We start from the raw sequence: 18225 nt of genomic DNA, 5'->3' as shown, positions 1-18225 counted from the left end.
ACCCTTAACTTGTGTTTAGAGGTTTGCTTGTTGAGTACCGTGTGGTTTGGTACTCACCCCTTGCTTCTACAATCTTTTGTAGGTTACGAGCCCGGATCTTCGTGATACCTTCCATTCTCTTCGTTTCCGAGGCTTTCTGTGGAGATCTGAGAGGTAGCTGTTTGTCATCTCAGCGAACCTCCTTACTCCTGTTTATGATTTTGTTTTTACTTGAAAGACAACATCATTTGAGACTTGCGTATTTTATTTCAATTCTAGTATTTACATTAGAGGCTTGTGCACGTGACCACCAGGTTTTGGGGATTGAATTAAGTTGACTTGTTTTCGCAATAGTAATTGTTATTGAACTTTGCTTTATTTCCGCACTTTATAGAAATGATTGGGTTTTAGGCTGACTTGTCTTGGTGGGATACGACGAGTGCCATCACATCCATTTTTGGGTCGTGACAGATATTAACATAAATGAGCTCAATTTTTAATAGATGATATAAATATGTAATTTCTCAAAGTTTGATGACATATTTAAACCTTTTCTCGAGGTAAAATTGCAAAATTTATGATATTTGAGAAACAAGATAACGAGGCTAAAAGCCCATCTTCTGAATATATCCATGATTACAACCATTGATGGGCTTAGGGACCATTCGTACTATAAAATGAAGCTATTCAAGTCATATTTAGACCCAAACAAAGGTGGATCTTAAGGATAGCTAGGGTTTCACCCGAACTTTTAACTTAGAAATCGAAAATGCATGACATGCACATATAGTTTAATTAAGCAGCAATCCTTACTAATTTAACTCTGAAGGGGAATTAATCATCTTAAAAACACAACCAAAAGTTTCATAACATAGTAATCGAAAATGCATGACATATATATGTACATATAGTTTGAGGAACACTTACTAATTTAAGAAGGGGGGAATTAATCCTCTTCAGTTAAAAAGATCATTTGAGCTTTTGACAATATTATTTTTCCTAAATGCATAAACATAAAAGACTTCGACCTTAGTAGGAGAAAATATTAACGTATCATCTAATAATCTTCTTCTTTTTGACACACATGAATTAGTTGCACCTACCGGCCTTCTCTTTTTCGGAGCCGATGGGCACGATGAATTCTCCGGTATCCGAAATCTCTTCCCCTTAGGTGTCATGCACGAATATTCATGCACCACTTCTTGTTTCACAACTTCCTCCGTATTTAAGACGAGCATCTTTATCTGATCAAGAAATTAGAGCACTAGGATTTTGGTTTCCGAAAATTTTGGAGGTGATTAATTGTAATGAACAGAAATCTCACTTTGTACGAATTTATTCTTCTTTCATGTTGTCCCTTTTATCCAAGAAAATAGTTGAAAATTGGAAAGTGAGTTTTTGCTAATGTAAGCAATGAAAATACAACAAAAACTAAGTACAATAAGTAGAAAACAAAATAGCAACTGCTACGATGAAATTTTGCATGACAATTTTTTTCTTTTCTAATTTGCTTACTAATCATGATAAGAACAAAATATTTAAATACTAAAAAAATATATAGATAATAAAATGTCATAATAAATAAATGAGAATGCAATCTCACTTGTAGATTAGGTGTATAATTAATCCCTCCTTGTTAGGTATGGACTACATAATTTGAACTAATTTGTATAATAGGGGTGGACCAGAGAAGTATGTAGGTTGTCTTGATTTTTTTTGATCCTGCTTGTTTCATGGGCAAAATTTCACGTTGAATAACTTTTGACTTTTAACTTAAATGTTTAAGAGTCGGAAGTTCAGAATCATTTATCTCTAGAGACGTCACTAAGTATAATTTCCGAGTAATGACATAGGTACATCAATATCTTGGGCCTCTCATGCTACTAAATAACATACCATAGGCCTCAAGAGTCAAGGTGAGCTGCCCTGTGCCTAATTTGGGCTTATCTCAAACAACAATATATATCAATTACCATAGTGAGCTTGATTATTAAAAAAGATAGTGAATCTTTGTATTAGCTAAGTTCACGAGTTAGAGATACGCGGACTCAAACTGCTAACATCCGCTGCAGGGTAAACCACTACCTCTCACGTCCAATTTCGAAGGTTCAGATTTAATCTAGTCATTAGGAGTTATTGAAATTGAGAAGCAAAAACAGGTTGGTACCTAATTTTTTTATGCAAATTTTAGTGATATATTCGTAAAAACTTATGAACATCTAAAGTTACAATACACTTTATCGTTAAGACTTGTGACAAGACCTATTGATTAAAAACTTTAGTAATCTTATTAAAAATATAATTTGTTAGTTGTGTGACAATTGGATAGTTGGAACTACCATCTTTTTCTTTTTGTGATATTTGAACTCAAATACAATTAGTAGAAAACAAATTAGCAACTGCTACAATGAATAAATTGGCTTGGTGATATTTCTAGTTTGCTTACCAATAGTGACAAAGAACAATGCCTTTTTTTATTTATTGAGAATTATTAAAACAAAAGTTTGTATAATAAAAGAATGTATAGAAAAAAAGAAGTCATAATAAATAATATATATAAATGAGAATGCACTCTCAATTGTTATCAATCAATGTTTTTTTTCTTCAAATTGGTATACCTAATCTTCAAGTGAGTCATTTTTTTTTAAGTTAGTAATTAAGCATTTAAGGTCATTCAAAAGATGTTTATTTGTAAGCCTTCAAAAATATGAGATTTTAAATTGTCAAAAAAGATATGTTACATGTTATAGCAAAAGATGATCGATTTGTTCATGTAAAAGTTATTTATACCAACAATACGCATTACTTAAACATTATGACAGTTTGAAACACCGCATATCATCACCTTTTTCTAGTAACTATATATCGGTTACAAATGGAAATAATCATACATTAATAACACTATATCCTAAGCGCATCTAATTTCTTTGGTGATTTCTTATGTAGTATACATTGAAATCCGCCTAACTACTGACTACTCTAGTTAACTTAAAATAAAAAATGAAAATTCAAATCGATCGAGAGAAAAAGCCACGCTAATCAAAATTCAAGAAATTAAAAGGATTGAGAGTTTGCTTTGTCATTCCATGAATATGCCGCACCCAATAATCAAATTGAAATAGAATGGTACATTTATATGTCTTCTTCTTAAGCTCATTGAAAATATATTTAATTTCCCAAAAATCATTACAAAAGTGTTTAACACACAAAATCACTCAAAATTCTCACTACAATTTTCTAAAACACTCGAGAGAAAGTATTCAACTAAATAATTCAAGCACAAACTAGCAAACTAATATTTTTATATGTCAATAAGGGTGCCCAATCATTTAAAAAATAGAAAGGAGACTCCTATAGACTAATTAACATACTACTATTAATTCCAAACACACACACACACATATATTACAACAAACTATTTTTTCTAATACTAACAATCTTTTTTATCTGATGCACAAAATATCATGCGTTTTTTCAGGCCTGCATTCCAAGAAATATGATGTAGACAATCTAACAAAATTAACGATCCTTAATTAAAAGAAGGCTCGTTTAGGTGGAGCTCTGCCAACAGCTCTCATCAAATTGGAAATTTCAACAACTTTTGCAACTTTTGTTCCTCTCTTTGCTTCTGCTGATGCCTTTTTTTCTTCTGCTTTTCTGTGTGCTTTTGCTATATCATTTTGCATCTTTTCTAGGGCTTTTACTCTCTTCTCCTCTAGCTTCCTCTGATAAACAATAGAGACGGATTGAGAAATTAAACTTTATTAACGTAAGGTTCATGAAAAACGCTTCCTACCAAAAAAATATCTATTGAGTTTGGATGAACATATACATTACATCCGCGGTACGCCCTTACTAGTGAACACTCTAGATTCATATATCTGGGACAGAGCTAGAGGCGCAAGGGGTTTATCTGAACATCATTCGTAAAAAAATATATTATATAAAGTTAATATAAATATCATTTTTCTCTAGTTATATATAATTAGTTGTAATTAAGGAAATTAATTAGTACTTGGAAAATAAAATAGACAACTTGATCAATAGGTAACCTATTTCTTTAGGGTCTAGGTAGGTAGAGAATTAGAAAAAGATGTGGGCAAAAGTTCATCAAGAACCACTCAAAATAATGAGTCACAACTTCTATATTATTATTATTATTATTATTATTATTATAATTACTATCAAGTTAAATTAACCTAGAATAACAAAGTAATTTTTCACCTGTTATAACGGTACATCAAATTTAATATAAAGTGCTTATAACTAAAACTTTTTTATGAGACTTTTTGTTTTGATTTTCATTCGATGTTTAGTATTTATTTTGATACTTTGATTCAAGTGAAATTTGAAATTTATAATTATGGAAAGAATTTAGATTACATAGATATGTAGGGGTGTTTTAAAGTTCAATTTAAGAATTTCCAACATACAAGGGAAGAACAAGTGGTTTGCATTATTAGAATATTAGTATTATTATTATTGGACTAATTTAATATCTAATCATAGTCACGCTGGACCAATCATGTGCATGCACAATCAATATATCGTAGGGGAAAAAAATGAGTGCTCCTGATTTTTAGCAATCATGTAAACCACTAATAATTTAACTATATGATGCACATCATTATCCACTCAATATTGTTTTTTATTCTTCTTTTCATTCGATGTATAATATAAAAATCGAAATTTTGATTAATAAAGATTCATGTCAGATAATAATTCAATCGATTCAATATACAATTAAGCGCATATACAAGAAGCATGAGAGGTAAAACTAAGTTAATTTGTGGTGGTAGTTAATTTAAAATTAGAGTCAAATAAACTCCTATAGACAAAAAAAAAGAAAGATCTACGTTGAAGGAAAGGAATAATTAATTAAACTTGAAGAAATTTAAAATAAAGAAGATTTTCATGACACGGGCTGTTTTTGTACCTCAATTTTTTTGAAAAATGTTTACATTAGAAAATAAGTACAAATGATATTTTTATCCTCACCACCTTATCTTCACCCATCTTCCCGTAGCCTCCACCCCAGCTCACCTTCCATATTATTTGTCTAGATTATAGTATACAAATGTTTTAGAATAATATTTTTGCTACGTACCAAACATAAAAAATAAATTGAGAAAAAAATATTTATTTTTCAAAAAATTATTTTCTAAGAAAATATTTTTCATCATAACATTTTCCTTCCTATCGAACACATCCACAATGTAAAAAAAAAGTTAGAATCTGAGGCAGAGCTACAATTTCGATTGAATATCCAGAACCCTTAAACCTAATAAATTCCAACTCCGTCTCTATAAAAAGCACAATGAAAGAAAGATAATTTTTTCCAAACAATAATACAAATAAATACAAAAAATCAATGAAACGTACCTCAATTTTCTTCATCCAAGAGGTAGCTTTTTGTACTTCTTCACTTTCCCATCCATTAATAACAACATCTTCACGTTTAAACCTATTATTAATCTTCGAAATTTTAGCATTTTGCCATGCACTTATCTTCGATTCAACTTCTTCTTTTTTCACCCTTTGAACACTACTAACTTCTCCAATATTATTCCTCAAAAAATTATTATTAATCCTTCTTCTCGGAGACGAAGAAGGATTAATAATAATCGGATCCAAAGTATTACTATAATTGTCCGGCACGATAGCTAACGGATTTGTTTCTTCAATTGGCGCATCATTGTTTTCGCCGATGCTCTCCAAATTATTATTATAATTATTGTTATTGTATATATGATTATTGACCTCGTTCTCGCTTCCGTGGTTGTTGCTAACCGACGATCCCGCGAGAACGAGGGCGTTGAATTCCCGGCTCATAGTAGAGAAATTCTCGCTAGATGCTACTTCGGAAATTGACGATGATCTATGGCTACTTGTTTCCCAAGCTTCGATTCGACGGCCACGATTTGATGGAGGTCTTGGTGGGGTTAAAGCATGGATGTCTCTGATTTGTTCTTCTTCTTGATGATCATGTTGATGATTTTCTATTATAGTATTGTTGTTGTTGTTGTTGGTAGTAGTGTTTGCTAGGGTATTAGGTGTTTGATTATTCAACATATCAAAGATTTTTCTACTTTATTTTTTGGTTTTTAGTGTATATTTGAGTTGAGGGGTAATAGTAGTGGAAGGGAGAGGAGGTGGGGTTAAGTACAAAAAAAATTTAAGGTGAAAAGAGGAAAAGAATTAAAGATATAGATGATGACTATGGTTTTTTTTTTTTTATAGATTGAATATGAGAGTTAATGGTCAAAAACATATTTAGACGGTGGTCACTGTGAGGTTTTGAGGTTTCAGTAGGAAGGAATTGTTCATATGATTATAAGTATTATTCATATCCGATCTTAAGGTTAAGGGGTTTGAGTCTCCAAAAGAGAAAAATGATGGGAGTTGGCTCCCAATCAACATCAAGATGTATTGTATTTTAATACAAATGAAATGATAATTGAGATATGAAACTAGCGAGAAAAAAAAATGATCGATAAATAATGATGCCACACATGCACGTAGGAACAGTAATTGAATTATGAGAATCCAAGAAATTAGTGGTGCTTTCTTCTGCATTAAGATTGTAAGTGTGTTTGGTCAAAGTTTTGTCCAATAATAATTTAAAAACAAATAAATATAATATAACTATTGTGGTTTAGCTTATTTATTAGTATATAAATGACAATGTATAATATTTATCAGGTAATTAATTACTCTATATATTTATTATAATTAGCTTTTCTTTTAAAGAAATTTAAATTAAATAAATTATTTTTCATATCTCCATTGCTATATGGGTAGCCAATAGCCATGTCCCATTTGACTCTTTTTAAATGTTTGGGAATTTGGGTATACCACAACAAGTGCATACGTGGCTCAATTTGAATTTCTCACGTTAAGACTTGATTTCGACAATGAATTTTTTTAAAGAAAAGGAGAAGAATCACTTGCGACCTTATTCTTATAAAGTGGACGTTAATTATACTTGTTGATATCAAATTCATGAAATACTTTTTAAAAAAAATAACTTTCACATTTAGCAAATATAAAAATTATATTTATATGATATAGCTTCAGTTTGCATAATTGTGCTCCATAACAAACTTTATGTTTGCTATGGAGCATCAAATTGTATAAATCGCTGGGGGAATCAGATTTGTATAAAATCGTTGGTAGCCTCTCATTTGTATGAATTATTGGCAGCCTCTCGTTTGTATAATTCGTTGGCAGCCTCTCAATTCAATTTTATGTGTTTGTATATCTGCATAAAATTTGAATTTGTATACAATTGAATCGAAATAAAACGTTTGTATATCAAATCTCTCTCTCTTGCTTTATACAAACACAAATTATACATTGTATTTTGTATAATCTGTGTTTGCATAAAGTGAGAAAGAGAAAGGCAAAAGAGAACTGGGCAGGAGAAGATTTGTATTGTATAATTATAAGTGTATAGGACGAAGATATATATATTTGCATGTGTATATACAATTTTTCTCTCGCTTTATACAAACAGAAACGCAATTTATACATTTGTGTTTGTATAAAGTGAGAGAGGCGAGGGAGAGACTGGCAAGCGAGAAAGGGAGAGTGGCGAGCGAGAATTTCAGGGAGAGAGGCGAATGGCAACATTTTACTACGGATTACAATTAAATCAAATTGTGGTTATAACATTTAATTTGAATTAATAGTTTGTTATTATATACAATTTTTAAATAATCAAGCCCTAAAAAGTAATTGAAATTGCAGTTTCTGAATTAACAACTAACATTCGATTTGAAATATTATTCCAAAAAGTAAATTAAAAACAAGAGTACACTAATGAGACATTTATCATATAATAATCTAAATACGCCAAAAATCCATAATAGGAAGTGTAATCTTTAGAGATTCTATCTCCCTATGATAAATAACTACTATATACAATAATTTTAACATTCATACACATTTTCTCTACTTATTAAAGTTTTTCACCTACAGTACACTAATGAGACATTTATCATATAATAAATCTAAATACGCCAAAAATCCATAATAGGAAGTGTAATCTTTAGAGATTCTATCTCCCTATGATAAATAACTACTATATACAATAATTTTAATATTCATGCACATTTTCTCTACTTATTAAAGTTTTTCACCTACATTGAATTACAAGTCTCTATTCAAATTGCTTATGTATATTATTAAACTCATACATATTTACGATCCTATTATTTTTTTTTGACAGAAGTAAATTACTTTTAAATGACGTTTGGATGTAAAAATTAAATAAATTTGATATCTCTTCCAAACATTCTAAAAACTAAAAAAGAAAAAAAAAATCAGTGATTTTTTCCCCACCATTTAAATTGTAAAAATCACTTTCTTCTTTTGGCTCAAAGTAGTGTCGGCCAGAAATATTTTGCATGGGAGGAGCCCACAAAAATAGTAAAGTAGGTAGTGGTGGATTGGTGGTAGTCGATCCATAAGATGGTAGAAGATTTCGAGTTTAAACTCTTGAAAATTAAGAAAGGGAAAAAGGATAAATATATCTTCGAATTATCATAAATGGTAAGTAAATACCCTCCGTCATATTTTTGGGATATTAGTGTTCATGCCGTCCAAAAACTAGAACATATATGCCCTTCACTTTAACGGAAGGCTAAATAGGGACATGTGTCATAATTTTATCCGTCGATCCGATATTTAATAAATATAGGGTGATAAGATTATGACATGTGTATATCCATTAGTATAAATGATATATATGCTCTAGTTATTGGACGACATGGGCACCAATGTCCCAAAAATATGACGGAGAATATTTGCATACCATTTATGATAATTCGGGGGTGTATTTGTCCTTTTTCCATTAAGAAAAATGGAAGTGTCACCCAAGTAAATGAGTCATGTAATGCACAAATTTGAATTTTATCGATCTCAAATACGAGTATTGGACATCGAACCATATGAATTCAAACACGCGTGTACCTTATCAGTCAAAATCATAAACAATAAAACAAAATCTCCATGTGGAGTCCACTCATTGGTTAATACTAAACTATTGTCTTGCGTCAATTTCATCAAACAAGATTGACACGTCTACGATAAATTACAAATAAAATAGAGATAATATCATTTTGAATCCCTAAGGTATTGATAAATTTAGATATAGTCTTTATGATATATGATTCCGACATATTTAACCTTTAATTAATATAAATATGTATTTTTAGTCCTATCAAATATGAAGTATCCAAATACAAACTTAACATAAGGCGTGAGGAAATTGAACTGAAACAACGATCAACAAAAGGATAAAAAAGAGTATACAATTGAAGATGTGTTTAGTCTGATATCATATGGACTAAAATAGAATTTATCAATAAATTGAAGGATTAAATGTATCCGACATATTTAACCTCTAATTAATATAAATATGTATTTTTAGTCCTATCAAATATGAAGTATACAAATACAAACTTAACATAAGGCGTGAGGAAATTGAACTGAAACGACGATCAACAAAAGGATAAAAAAGAGTATACAATTGAAGATGTGTTTAGTCTGATATCATACGGACTAAAATAGAATTTATCAATAAATTGAAGGATTAAATGTACTATTAAATAAATAAAATATTAAAGGGCTTTAAAGATGCCCACGTCACACGTAATAATCAACATTATCAAATCACTAAAAAAGGACTAATAATATTATAATAACTAATGATTAAGACATTTAAGAAAAATCAAAGAAGCTTATTTTTACTTTTTGTTATATTGTAATTTTATAAATTTTCCAATCAAATATAGTGATGTAAATGTGAGTGGGAAGAAAGAAGGTGGAATATGACATTCGTCCATTAATTATTTAATTTTGTTTGTCGTAACAAAGTTAGATAACAAGTGTTTACTATGATACTGGAACATATTATATGAAAAGGATGTTTTAAATATTTTTAAAATTGTTTTGTTGTTTTTTTTTATTATAGTTGGTGATCTCCATGGTGACTAATGTTTTATGATGGTGGACATTTGAAGTTGATATTTTGTCCATATTAATAATATTTCTACATTTCGATCTCTACGATGTGCTAAGCATTCTGCATTCACGTAGGATTTAAGGAAGGGTCATACCCCTGAGGGTTTGATGTAAGCTGCCTATCCTAATACAAGCATCACTAAATGATTTCACGGCTTGAACTCGTGATTTATAGGTTAAATGTAGATAACTTTATTGTTGATCCAAAGCTCAAACGGGGGAGGGGGATGATGTCATCATAGAAAATTAACGCGTAAACTTGATCAAGAAAATTCTTAGTGATATAATTTTCCTGAATTTTAATTTGATGAAAGATGGATTTATCAAAATTGTTAGCACCCTCCCTTTTTCCTTTCTTTTTTTAATTTTTTTATTCACAAAACAACAAACATATCCTAACCTATTTCAGACATGTAGGGTTTTTACCCTTCTATCATCTTGTAGGCCATTACTTTTTGTATATACTTTGTTGGTTGAGAAATGGGCATGCTTTTTTATTTTATATAATGATGGTCAAGAATCAAGATTATCTTGGACACACCTCAACTAATTATAGAAGATACATATTACCTCTCACTAGCACAAGTACTGAATAACTCTGTTCACGAAGACTTAAACAAATGAGAAGAAAGCACATACAAATTTTTTTGTTTCCGCTAGAATTTGAACATTAGACCTCATGATTTTCAATCACTTCATTGATCACTAAGCCACATCCTTGAGTACATACTAGAGATGAAGATATTTTGTAAAGTATGTGCCTAAAGTACCCCTATGACAATATATGATTTTATATATAATCCGCTATTTGTCTAAGTAGAAAGGTTGCTTCCTATAGACCCTCGGCTCAAAGAAGGAAAGGTAAACCATTATGGACTAAAATTGAGAAGAGCCCAACCCAGCATTCCTCTCATTTCTTGGGGTCACACTAAACCTGTTTACCAACTTTGATTACTTCAAGGTGAGCTTTTGCTAAAGATTGAGCTTACCACCTTTTCCTTTGTGTTTTAACTTATTAAGCAAATAACACATCTTACTGAGACAGTAAATAATTCCTTGATTTGCAGGAAATGACAATAAACATCTTTTTTTTCTCCACTTGGATTACAAGATAATGTTCAAGCAGTTGATCAATATGAAGTTCACCTGAATAGTTCTTCGAAACAAAGAACATGGATAGAGATAATACCTCAGAAGTGGGGACTTTTCTGAGCGAAATCCCGTCTTCCAACAAGCAACAATCTCATTTAAGGTCAGGGGATGTGGTTGCTTTGGTGTTTACACTTCCCAGTGCCTGCTGAAATGCTCAGTTGATGGCGCAGACACTGACTTTAACCTCGGCAACGAATCTGGATTGCTGACCATGACTATATACCAGTTCCAAAAGAGGAGATATACAAATGACATTTAACAGAATAATCATATAGTAATATTTCAAACTCAAATGAACCTAATCATTGGTTAGACCAAATATTGGATAAAAGCTTTTGTATTGTGCAAGAGAAATGTGAGTCGGAAAATGAGGCTGATTAGGTCTCCTCAGGGAAAATTAGTTCTTTCTCTATAGTAAAGCTATCTGGATTGTAGCATCTAATATCATTCCCACATTTGCCCTCTTCCATCTAGCCTTTATCTAATAAATTCAGCCCTTACTATGTCTTTTAAGATCTCTCTGGCTTCGTTGTTTGGACTCTCCAAAAAGCAATTGTATCTGATCCTCCAAAAATGCACTACTTTGGGAGGATCCAACATGCACCACTCGACAATTTTGAAGAGTCCGACAACATAGCTCTCTGGCTTTACTCTCTTATTACAAGTCTCAACCCCTCCTTCCCCTGTCCAAAACCAAAGGAAAAAAGAGACAATTCCTGAAGTAGGGTCTTTGCATTATATTATCAATGGAATGCTATTTACCAAAAATCTCTGCAAGAACAAGCTCCGTTTACAAATCTGTGAAACCTAACTCTGTCCCTAACAATTATCTCTCTGTTATATATTCTACTAATTATCTTCGTCACTTCATGGCAATCCCTACAAACCCTAAGGTTCTTCACTATCCTAATCACTGTAGGTGCTTTTGTCTTCAAAAGGCCAAAAGCAATAGCTAACCTTTCACTGTGCTCACAAAGTGCAATCTCCTTCTCTTCATCACTCACATTATGCAGAATAGGAGCAATCCAAGGTTCATGTCCTGCAGAGTATACCCTTTGAGATATATCCCTTAGGAACTCTTTGATCTCCTCTGCTTCAGGGTGTGACCAATCACCCATCACAAACTTGTGCACAACACCATCAACTTCAATGGAACTGCATCCTGGCATAGCCTTAATACCTTTGTCTTTCATCTGTTTCCTCACGTACCGCATTTTCTCCCAGTCTGATACTGATGCATACAGACTAGAGAGTAGGATATAGTTCTCTGCATTCCACGGTTCTAATTCAATGAGATGCTGACCTAGAATTTCACCTTTGCCCAAGATTTTGTTCTTTTTGCACCCAACAAGTAATGTACGCAATATTGCAGGACATGGGGCAAGTGGCATAGATTCAACGAATGAATAAGCTTCATCAATTAAGTTTGAGCGGCTCAACAAATCTACCATGCAGCCATAGTGCTCTAAAGATGGCTCAATCCCAGACTCAATCATGCGTGTCCAATACCTTTTCCCTTCAGAAACTAGTCCACTATGAGCACATGCCATAAGAACCCCAACTAGTGTCACATGGTTAGGTTCTACCTGAAAGCAAAATTCAAAAATAGATTACAGATAAGTTGCTAATAGTCAGTACATCAAAGTTTTACCATTCAATGATCGGTTATAGTAAATAGACAAAATACTACATCTCTAATCAACTGATTTTACGCAAACATTCAACACCAAGCCTAATAAGATCAAAGTCATGTGCTCCTTAAAAGTTATATGTGCGTCAAGATGATAACTTTCATACGATTTAGCAAGAAAAATTGCATCTTACAGCATTGTTCATAATCATTGCATTACCTTAGCTTTCTTCATCCTGGAAAAGGTCACCAGTGCATATTCCGCGAGCCCATTTACTGCCAAGCCAACTATCATTGAGCTCCAAGCCTTTGCATCTTTAAAAGGCATTGCTTCGAATACTTCAATTGCCTTTTCAATGTATCCACACTTTGCATACATATTAACAAGCGCAGTACTAAGCTCAAGATCATTCTCAATCGATTGCTTGTCGATATACGCGTGCACCCACCTCCCCAAATCTAACGCCCCAGACATAGCACATGCCGAAATCACACTCACCATTGTAACCTTATCAGGCAAAACACCTGTCTTCTGCATTTCCCTAAACAAACTAAAAGACTCATTAACCATCCCAAGTTTTGAATACCCACTAATCATTGCACTCCAAGCAACCACATTTCTGTCAGGAATTTCATCAAACACCTTCTCCGCCAACCCAATTTCCTCACATTTCGCATATACATTCAACAACGAAGTCTGAACAAAGGGACTCGATCCAAACCCAGATTGAACAACATGTTTATGCACTTGTTGCCCCTCATCAAACGCCGCCAAAATAGAACACGACTTCAACACAAACGCCAAAGTAAAACTATTCGTTTTCGGGTAATTTCTCTTGAGCAATTTCTTGAATATGAAAAGGGGTTCGTTAGAAGCGATATGGGATTCAAGAAAACCTCTAATGAGAGAATTATATGAAAATATACTAGGATTTGGGATTTGGGTAAGTACCCGTTTGGCGTAATTGAGGCTGCCATTGGGTGAAAGAGCTGCAAAAGTGAGAACTTTTGAGAGAATGAAGGAGATTGTTGAAGATGGAAGCAACGAATGAGTGATTATATGGCCATGGATTTGTTGAAGGATTCTCAGATTTGGACATTTTTGAACCAGTGAAACGAGTCTTTCTTCTACTTCTTCCAGCTCTTCGAACTTTGAGTGACACTATTTGGAGGCTAATCAAGAATTTGAAATTGGTGGAGGCAGAGTCCAACTCTAATTTATACTCCCAACAAATTTCAATGAGGCGTGTCCAGAATTTCAGAAAACGACATTTGAAATATTTAGGCTTGAATGACTCATAATCAAAAAGAGTTGGTTGGCAATTCGAACCTTGTAGGGAGTTGAAGAGAGGCCTTTCCGTTAGTTCAAAGGCACTAGGGATGAATCATTATAGACGATATGATGTTTTAGAGTTTGCTCATATCGAATTATTCAAAAGCTCATCAACATGTCCGAGAGATGATTTCATTATATATTTAAAGTTATGGATTTGAATTTACATATATAACAAGTATAATTAATTTTTATGTATAAATTTATATGTTATGTTTAACATATTGAGTTCATATGACTTCAACTGAAATTAGGAGATTTAAGTTGTAAAACATAGACAAGTTCTCTTTTGATTTTTAGTATATCCAATTATCCATAATTGGCATAGCAAGTTATCTATAAGTTAGTTTATTACATTTGTTGATAATTTATAAGGATATAATAGATTTACTATTACATATTAAGCTACATTAATTAAAAAGAGGAACTTTCACATATAGCCACTCAAAAATAGCCTAATTATTCTCCATAGCTATAGTTTGATAATTACAATTCATAGTTACATGTCATAGGGAGGAGAGAGGCGAGCGAGAGAGGGCAAAGAGTGAGAGAGAGGTGAATTGTATATGTATATCGGTTAGATAATTGTATATTATACATATGTATTTGTATATATGGCAAGCGAGATTGGGAGAGGGAGGAGAGAGGCGAGCGAGATTGGGAGAGAAAGGTGAGAGGCGAGCGAGAGAGGGCAAAGAGTGGGAGAGAGGTGAATTGTATATGTATATCTAGGGGTGTTCACGGTTTGGATAAAAACCGATCCAAACCGAAAAACGAGCGAGAGAGAGGTGAATTGTGTATATCGGTTAGATAATTGTATACTATTATACATATGTATTTGTATATTCAGGCGAATTATATATATACAAACGTGACTAATTATACAAACTCGAAGTCAGCCCATGTAATTAATGTATAATGTTAGTCGTGAGTGGTAATTACAGTAAACTATAGCTATGATGAGTAATTAAGTAGTATAAGTTTGCTTAACCGCGTAATTTTCCCAATAAAATATCATATATAAAAACTTGCTTCAATTTACATATTTACATAACTTGGGCTTCAAAGCTACATTAGAATTCCCCAAACCCAATGGGCTAAAATTATTTTTTCAGCCAAATTGTACAAGGTTGGATTCAGACTTTATTGGAGTAATTTTGTTGTGTCAAAATCTAACTTCATATTCGAGGATTTGAAATTTTAACAAAATGAAATAAGGATATTGTTAAGAAAATGAATTTTGATTTAACTCGAATTTTAATTAGTAGTTCAAGAGATAAAGAATTAATCAAGACCATATAAAGAGATCGATAATACCCTTCCAAACACTTTCTACACGCTCAGGATTGAACATCTGAAGCGTGGACAATATAAGATACGGACTCAATATTGAGTAACTATGAATTTATTCGAACCAAACATTTATATCACATTAAGAAAATTGATCTTAGACTTAACTCGAGTCGGAAAACTATCCCAATATGAGGAATGTCCAAGACTATATAAAAGAGTCTATAGGCATAAGGAAATTAGACCCCTTTATATATATGCTTTTGGACAATTTTTACCTCTTTTAACTGACCTTTAAGCTAAAATTAGGTAAGATATTTATTTTCTTAACAGATTAGCAGAATATTAATAAAATAACATTATGTTTCACATAATAATAAAGAACCTAACTCCTAATAAATGGTAATTTTGTCCAAAATGGACACAGGTGACGAATATATGAACTTGGTTCTTAAATTTAATTCTAATGTTTTGTTCCATTCCTCGAATTTAATATTTGGCCTAACAAATACGTTTTTGGTTGACTCTAGTACATAATTTATTAATAACAATAAACTGAACAAACAAAAGTTATTTTGCTCTGTCGAACTCATAAAATTAAGGTTGGCTTTGCGTTTTGGTCCAAAATTTGAAGTTTTTTTTTTTTTGGTAAATAAAGATTTTATTTATTATCAAAGTAGACATTATGGTTCATAAAAAGAACCAGACAAACAGTCCCAATTCTATTCTGAACAAACTTATAGCATCCTATCTCTTATAATCTAGACTCCTCCCGGGTAGAAATTGAGTTTTTGTAGATATCCAAAATTTGAAGTTTATTGATTCACAATTCTACTCTTTTTATTAAGTTATTGAATTTTAATTTCATAATTTAAACATATGTTCAATAACATTTTGAGACAATTACAAAAATTGAACTAAAATTACTCTATTCGATCAAACTTATAACTTGTACTCTAGCTATGATGTGTGTGACCTATGTTATTTAACTTTAAGCTTTCTAGGAGAAGTTATTACCCTCACTTAACTAACTTGAAAATGTCACAATAAAAGATGTTATATTAGTTATTCCAATCTTTGCTTGTTCCCATAATTTCTTTTTTATCTTATCTACAAAATGAAATTAACTACGTGTCACATGTTTTGCTAAAGAAAACAAACATATAGGAACATTATATGTAATTATAAGTTCAATGAAATTATGTTGGACATAAGGAAGTTCTTCATTATCATCATTAATTAAGTAATTATCATTTCTTAATAATTAATTGTTTTTTTCTTAATACTATTTGCGGTAGTGTCCAATGTCATCAAGATAGAGATAACACATCAAAGTACTTCTTGTGCTTTTTATTTACACGTTTCTAAATAAAATATTAATTTGAAAGTTCTTAAATATTTTATCTTGATTAATTTGTGGTAATAATATTATAATTGTAGCTATATTATATTTAACATCAATAATATAATATAGATATTTATGATCAGTACACTGTATAGATACCATTAAAGGCTTTATTGATTCTGACTATAGTGACGTTAACTCAATTATATTGTCGCTAGAAGTTTTGTAACAATAAGTAATGTCGTTAAAAGAAATATTTATTGCCACTAAATATCTCTTTTAATTTGTTGAAGTGTTTATGTCTTAAATATGACCTCTCTTCACCAAATATCCGCAGTATTATAAGTAATATAGGAATTGTTATGCGAAATTTAATTATTCATATAGCAAGGTACAATCAAATCAATACATAATTATTCATATGTCGTGAAAGGCAAGCACAAACAAAGGTGGCGGAAGGAAACTCAATCTAAAGTTTCTCCTTCTATTTGAACCAAGAGAAGACATAATGCAAGAACTAATATCATCTTGGGTAGCAAACAAATCAACCAAAACAAATAGGGAAAATTACAAAAATATACTACTTAAGACTTTTATTAACAAAATATCAATATACTTATATTTAATTACAAACTAAGTTTTTAAATTACATACATAACAAAACATTTAATTTTTGTATTTATTTTAATTTTGTTTTACTAGATTTTTCTTCTCTCATACTATTAGTATTTCGTGCCTTTTATATGGAGTATAATTAGGATATTAATATTTACCAAATATTCTCTCTCCTAAACAGTTTCAAATACACACGATTCATTACTTTTATTTTTTCCCCTTTTTTAGGCTTAGTGGACCTTTTGGGGATCATAATTAGTTTATTCCTTTTTTGATAAAGCTGTTTTTTTACCAAGAAAGGGGTGTACTTATCAATGTGGAGTTATAGTTTCAAGAAATCTTGAAAATATTTTGGGAAGTCAAAAGGGTTTCTCTTCCATATTCTTCTTCATTTTTCTTAACCTTTAATCTTCTTCACATAAACGATTCACAATCCAACTAACCAAAAAATTTATCAATTTTCGATGGAAAAGACTCCACGTAAAAGTATAATGTGTCTTTTTTGTGGTTGATTATACTATGTATTGTACTAATTATGCTGATTGGGTAATATTTGTAGGAATTGTGATCTGTATACCTGTGTTTTTGCTGAATATGTGTGTCGTGGAGATATGAACATATCTATGTCGGGTGTAAATGCTGAAAATCTTCTGTTGAGATTTGGAGCATTACTTGTGGGAATATGGAAAGATGAAAATTGATACTGAATCTGTTAGTGAAGATGAAGCTTCTACGCAAGGTGGTCGGTCAAATCGGAGAGTCAAGGAGTAAAAAGTGTTATTTCTTAAGACAGAATTTCATGAATGTTTTATGGTTTTGAATCTCTTTTGTTATTTTGGATTGTACTTTAGTTGC

At 31.5% G+C, this 18225-nt stretch overlaps 2 protein-coding genes and 1 long non-coding RNA gene across 3 annotated transcripts; 1 reads left to right on the top strand and 2 right to left on the bottom strand.

The window, feature by feature from the left end:
- Positions 1 to 3132: 3132 nt before the first annotated feature.
- On the bottom strand, positions 3133 to 6220 carry LOC102588911 (ras guanine nucleotide exchange factor P). The gene is made up of 2 exons (XM_006351259.2): positions 5362 to 6220; positions 3133 to 3704 (listed from the first exon to the last, which is right to left on the bottom strand). Exons 1-2 carry the CDS (start codon positions 6049 to 6051, stop codon positions 3513 to 3515), a joined length of 882 nt encoding a protein of 293 aa, XP_006351321.1. The 5' UTR covers positions 6052 to 6220; the 3' UTR covers positions 3133 to 3512.
- Positions 6221 to 10484: 4264 nt separating this feature from the next.
- LOC107061340 (uncharacterized) lies at positions 10485 to 11926 on the top strand. Its single transcript, XR_001473926.1, has 2 exons — positions 10485 to 10966; positions 11073 to 11926. It is a non-coding gene; the product is annotated as an uncharacterized lncRNA (long non-coding RNA).
- Positions 11118 to 14015, bottom strand: LOC102589457 (putative pentatricopeptide repeat-containing protein At5g40405). The gene is made up of 2 exons (XM_006351346.2): positions 13008 to 14015; positions 11118 to 12743 (listed from the first exon to the last, which is right to left on the bottom strand). Exons 1-2 carry the CDS (start codon positions 13383 to 13385, stop codon positions 11916 to 11918), a joined length of 1206 nt encoding a protein of 401 aa, XP_006351408.1. The 5' UTR covers positions 13386 to 14015; the 3' UTR covers positions 11118 to 11915.
- Positions 14016 to 18225: the final 4210 nt, after the last annotated feature.

This window comes from Solanum tuberosum, unplaced genomic scaffold, assembly GCF_000226075.1.
Source record: "Solanum tuberosum cultivar DM 1-3 516 R44 unplaced genomic scaffold, SolTub_3.0 scf00129, whole genome shotgun sequence".
Lineage (NCBI taxonomy): Eukaryota > Viridiplantae > Streptophyta > Magnoliopsida > Solanales > Solanaceae > Solanum > Solanum tuberosum.
Note: the sequence above shows the minus strand (reverse complement) of the source record. Positions and strands in the feature narration are given on the sequence as shown.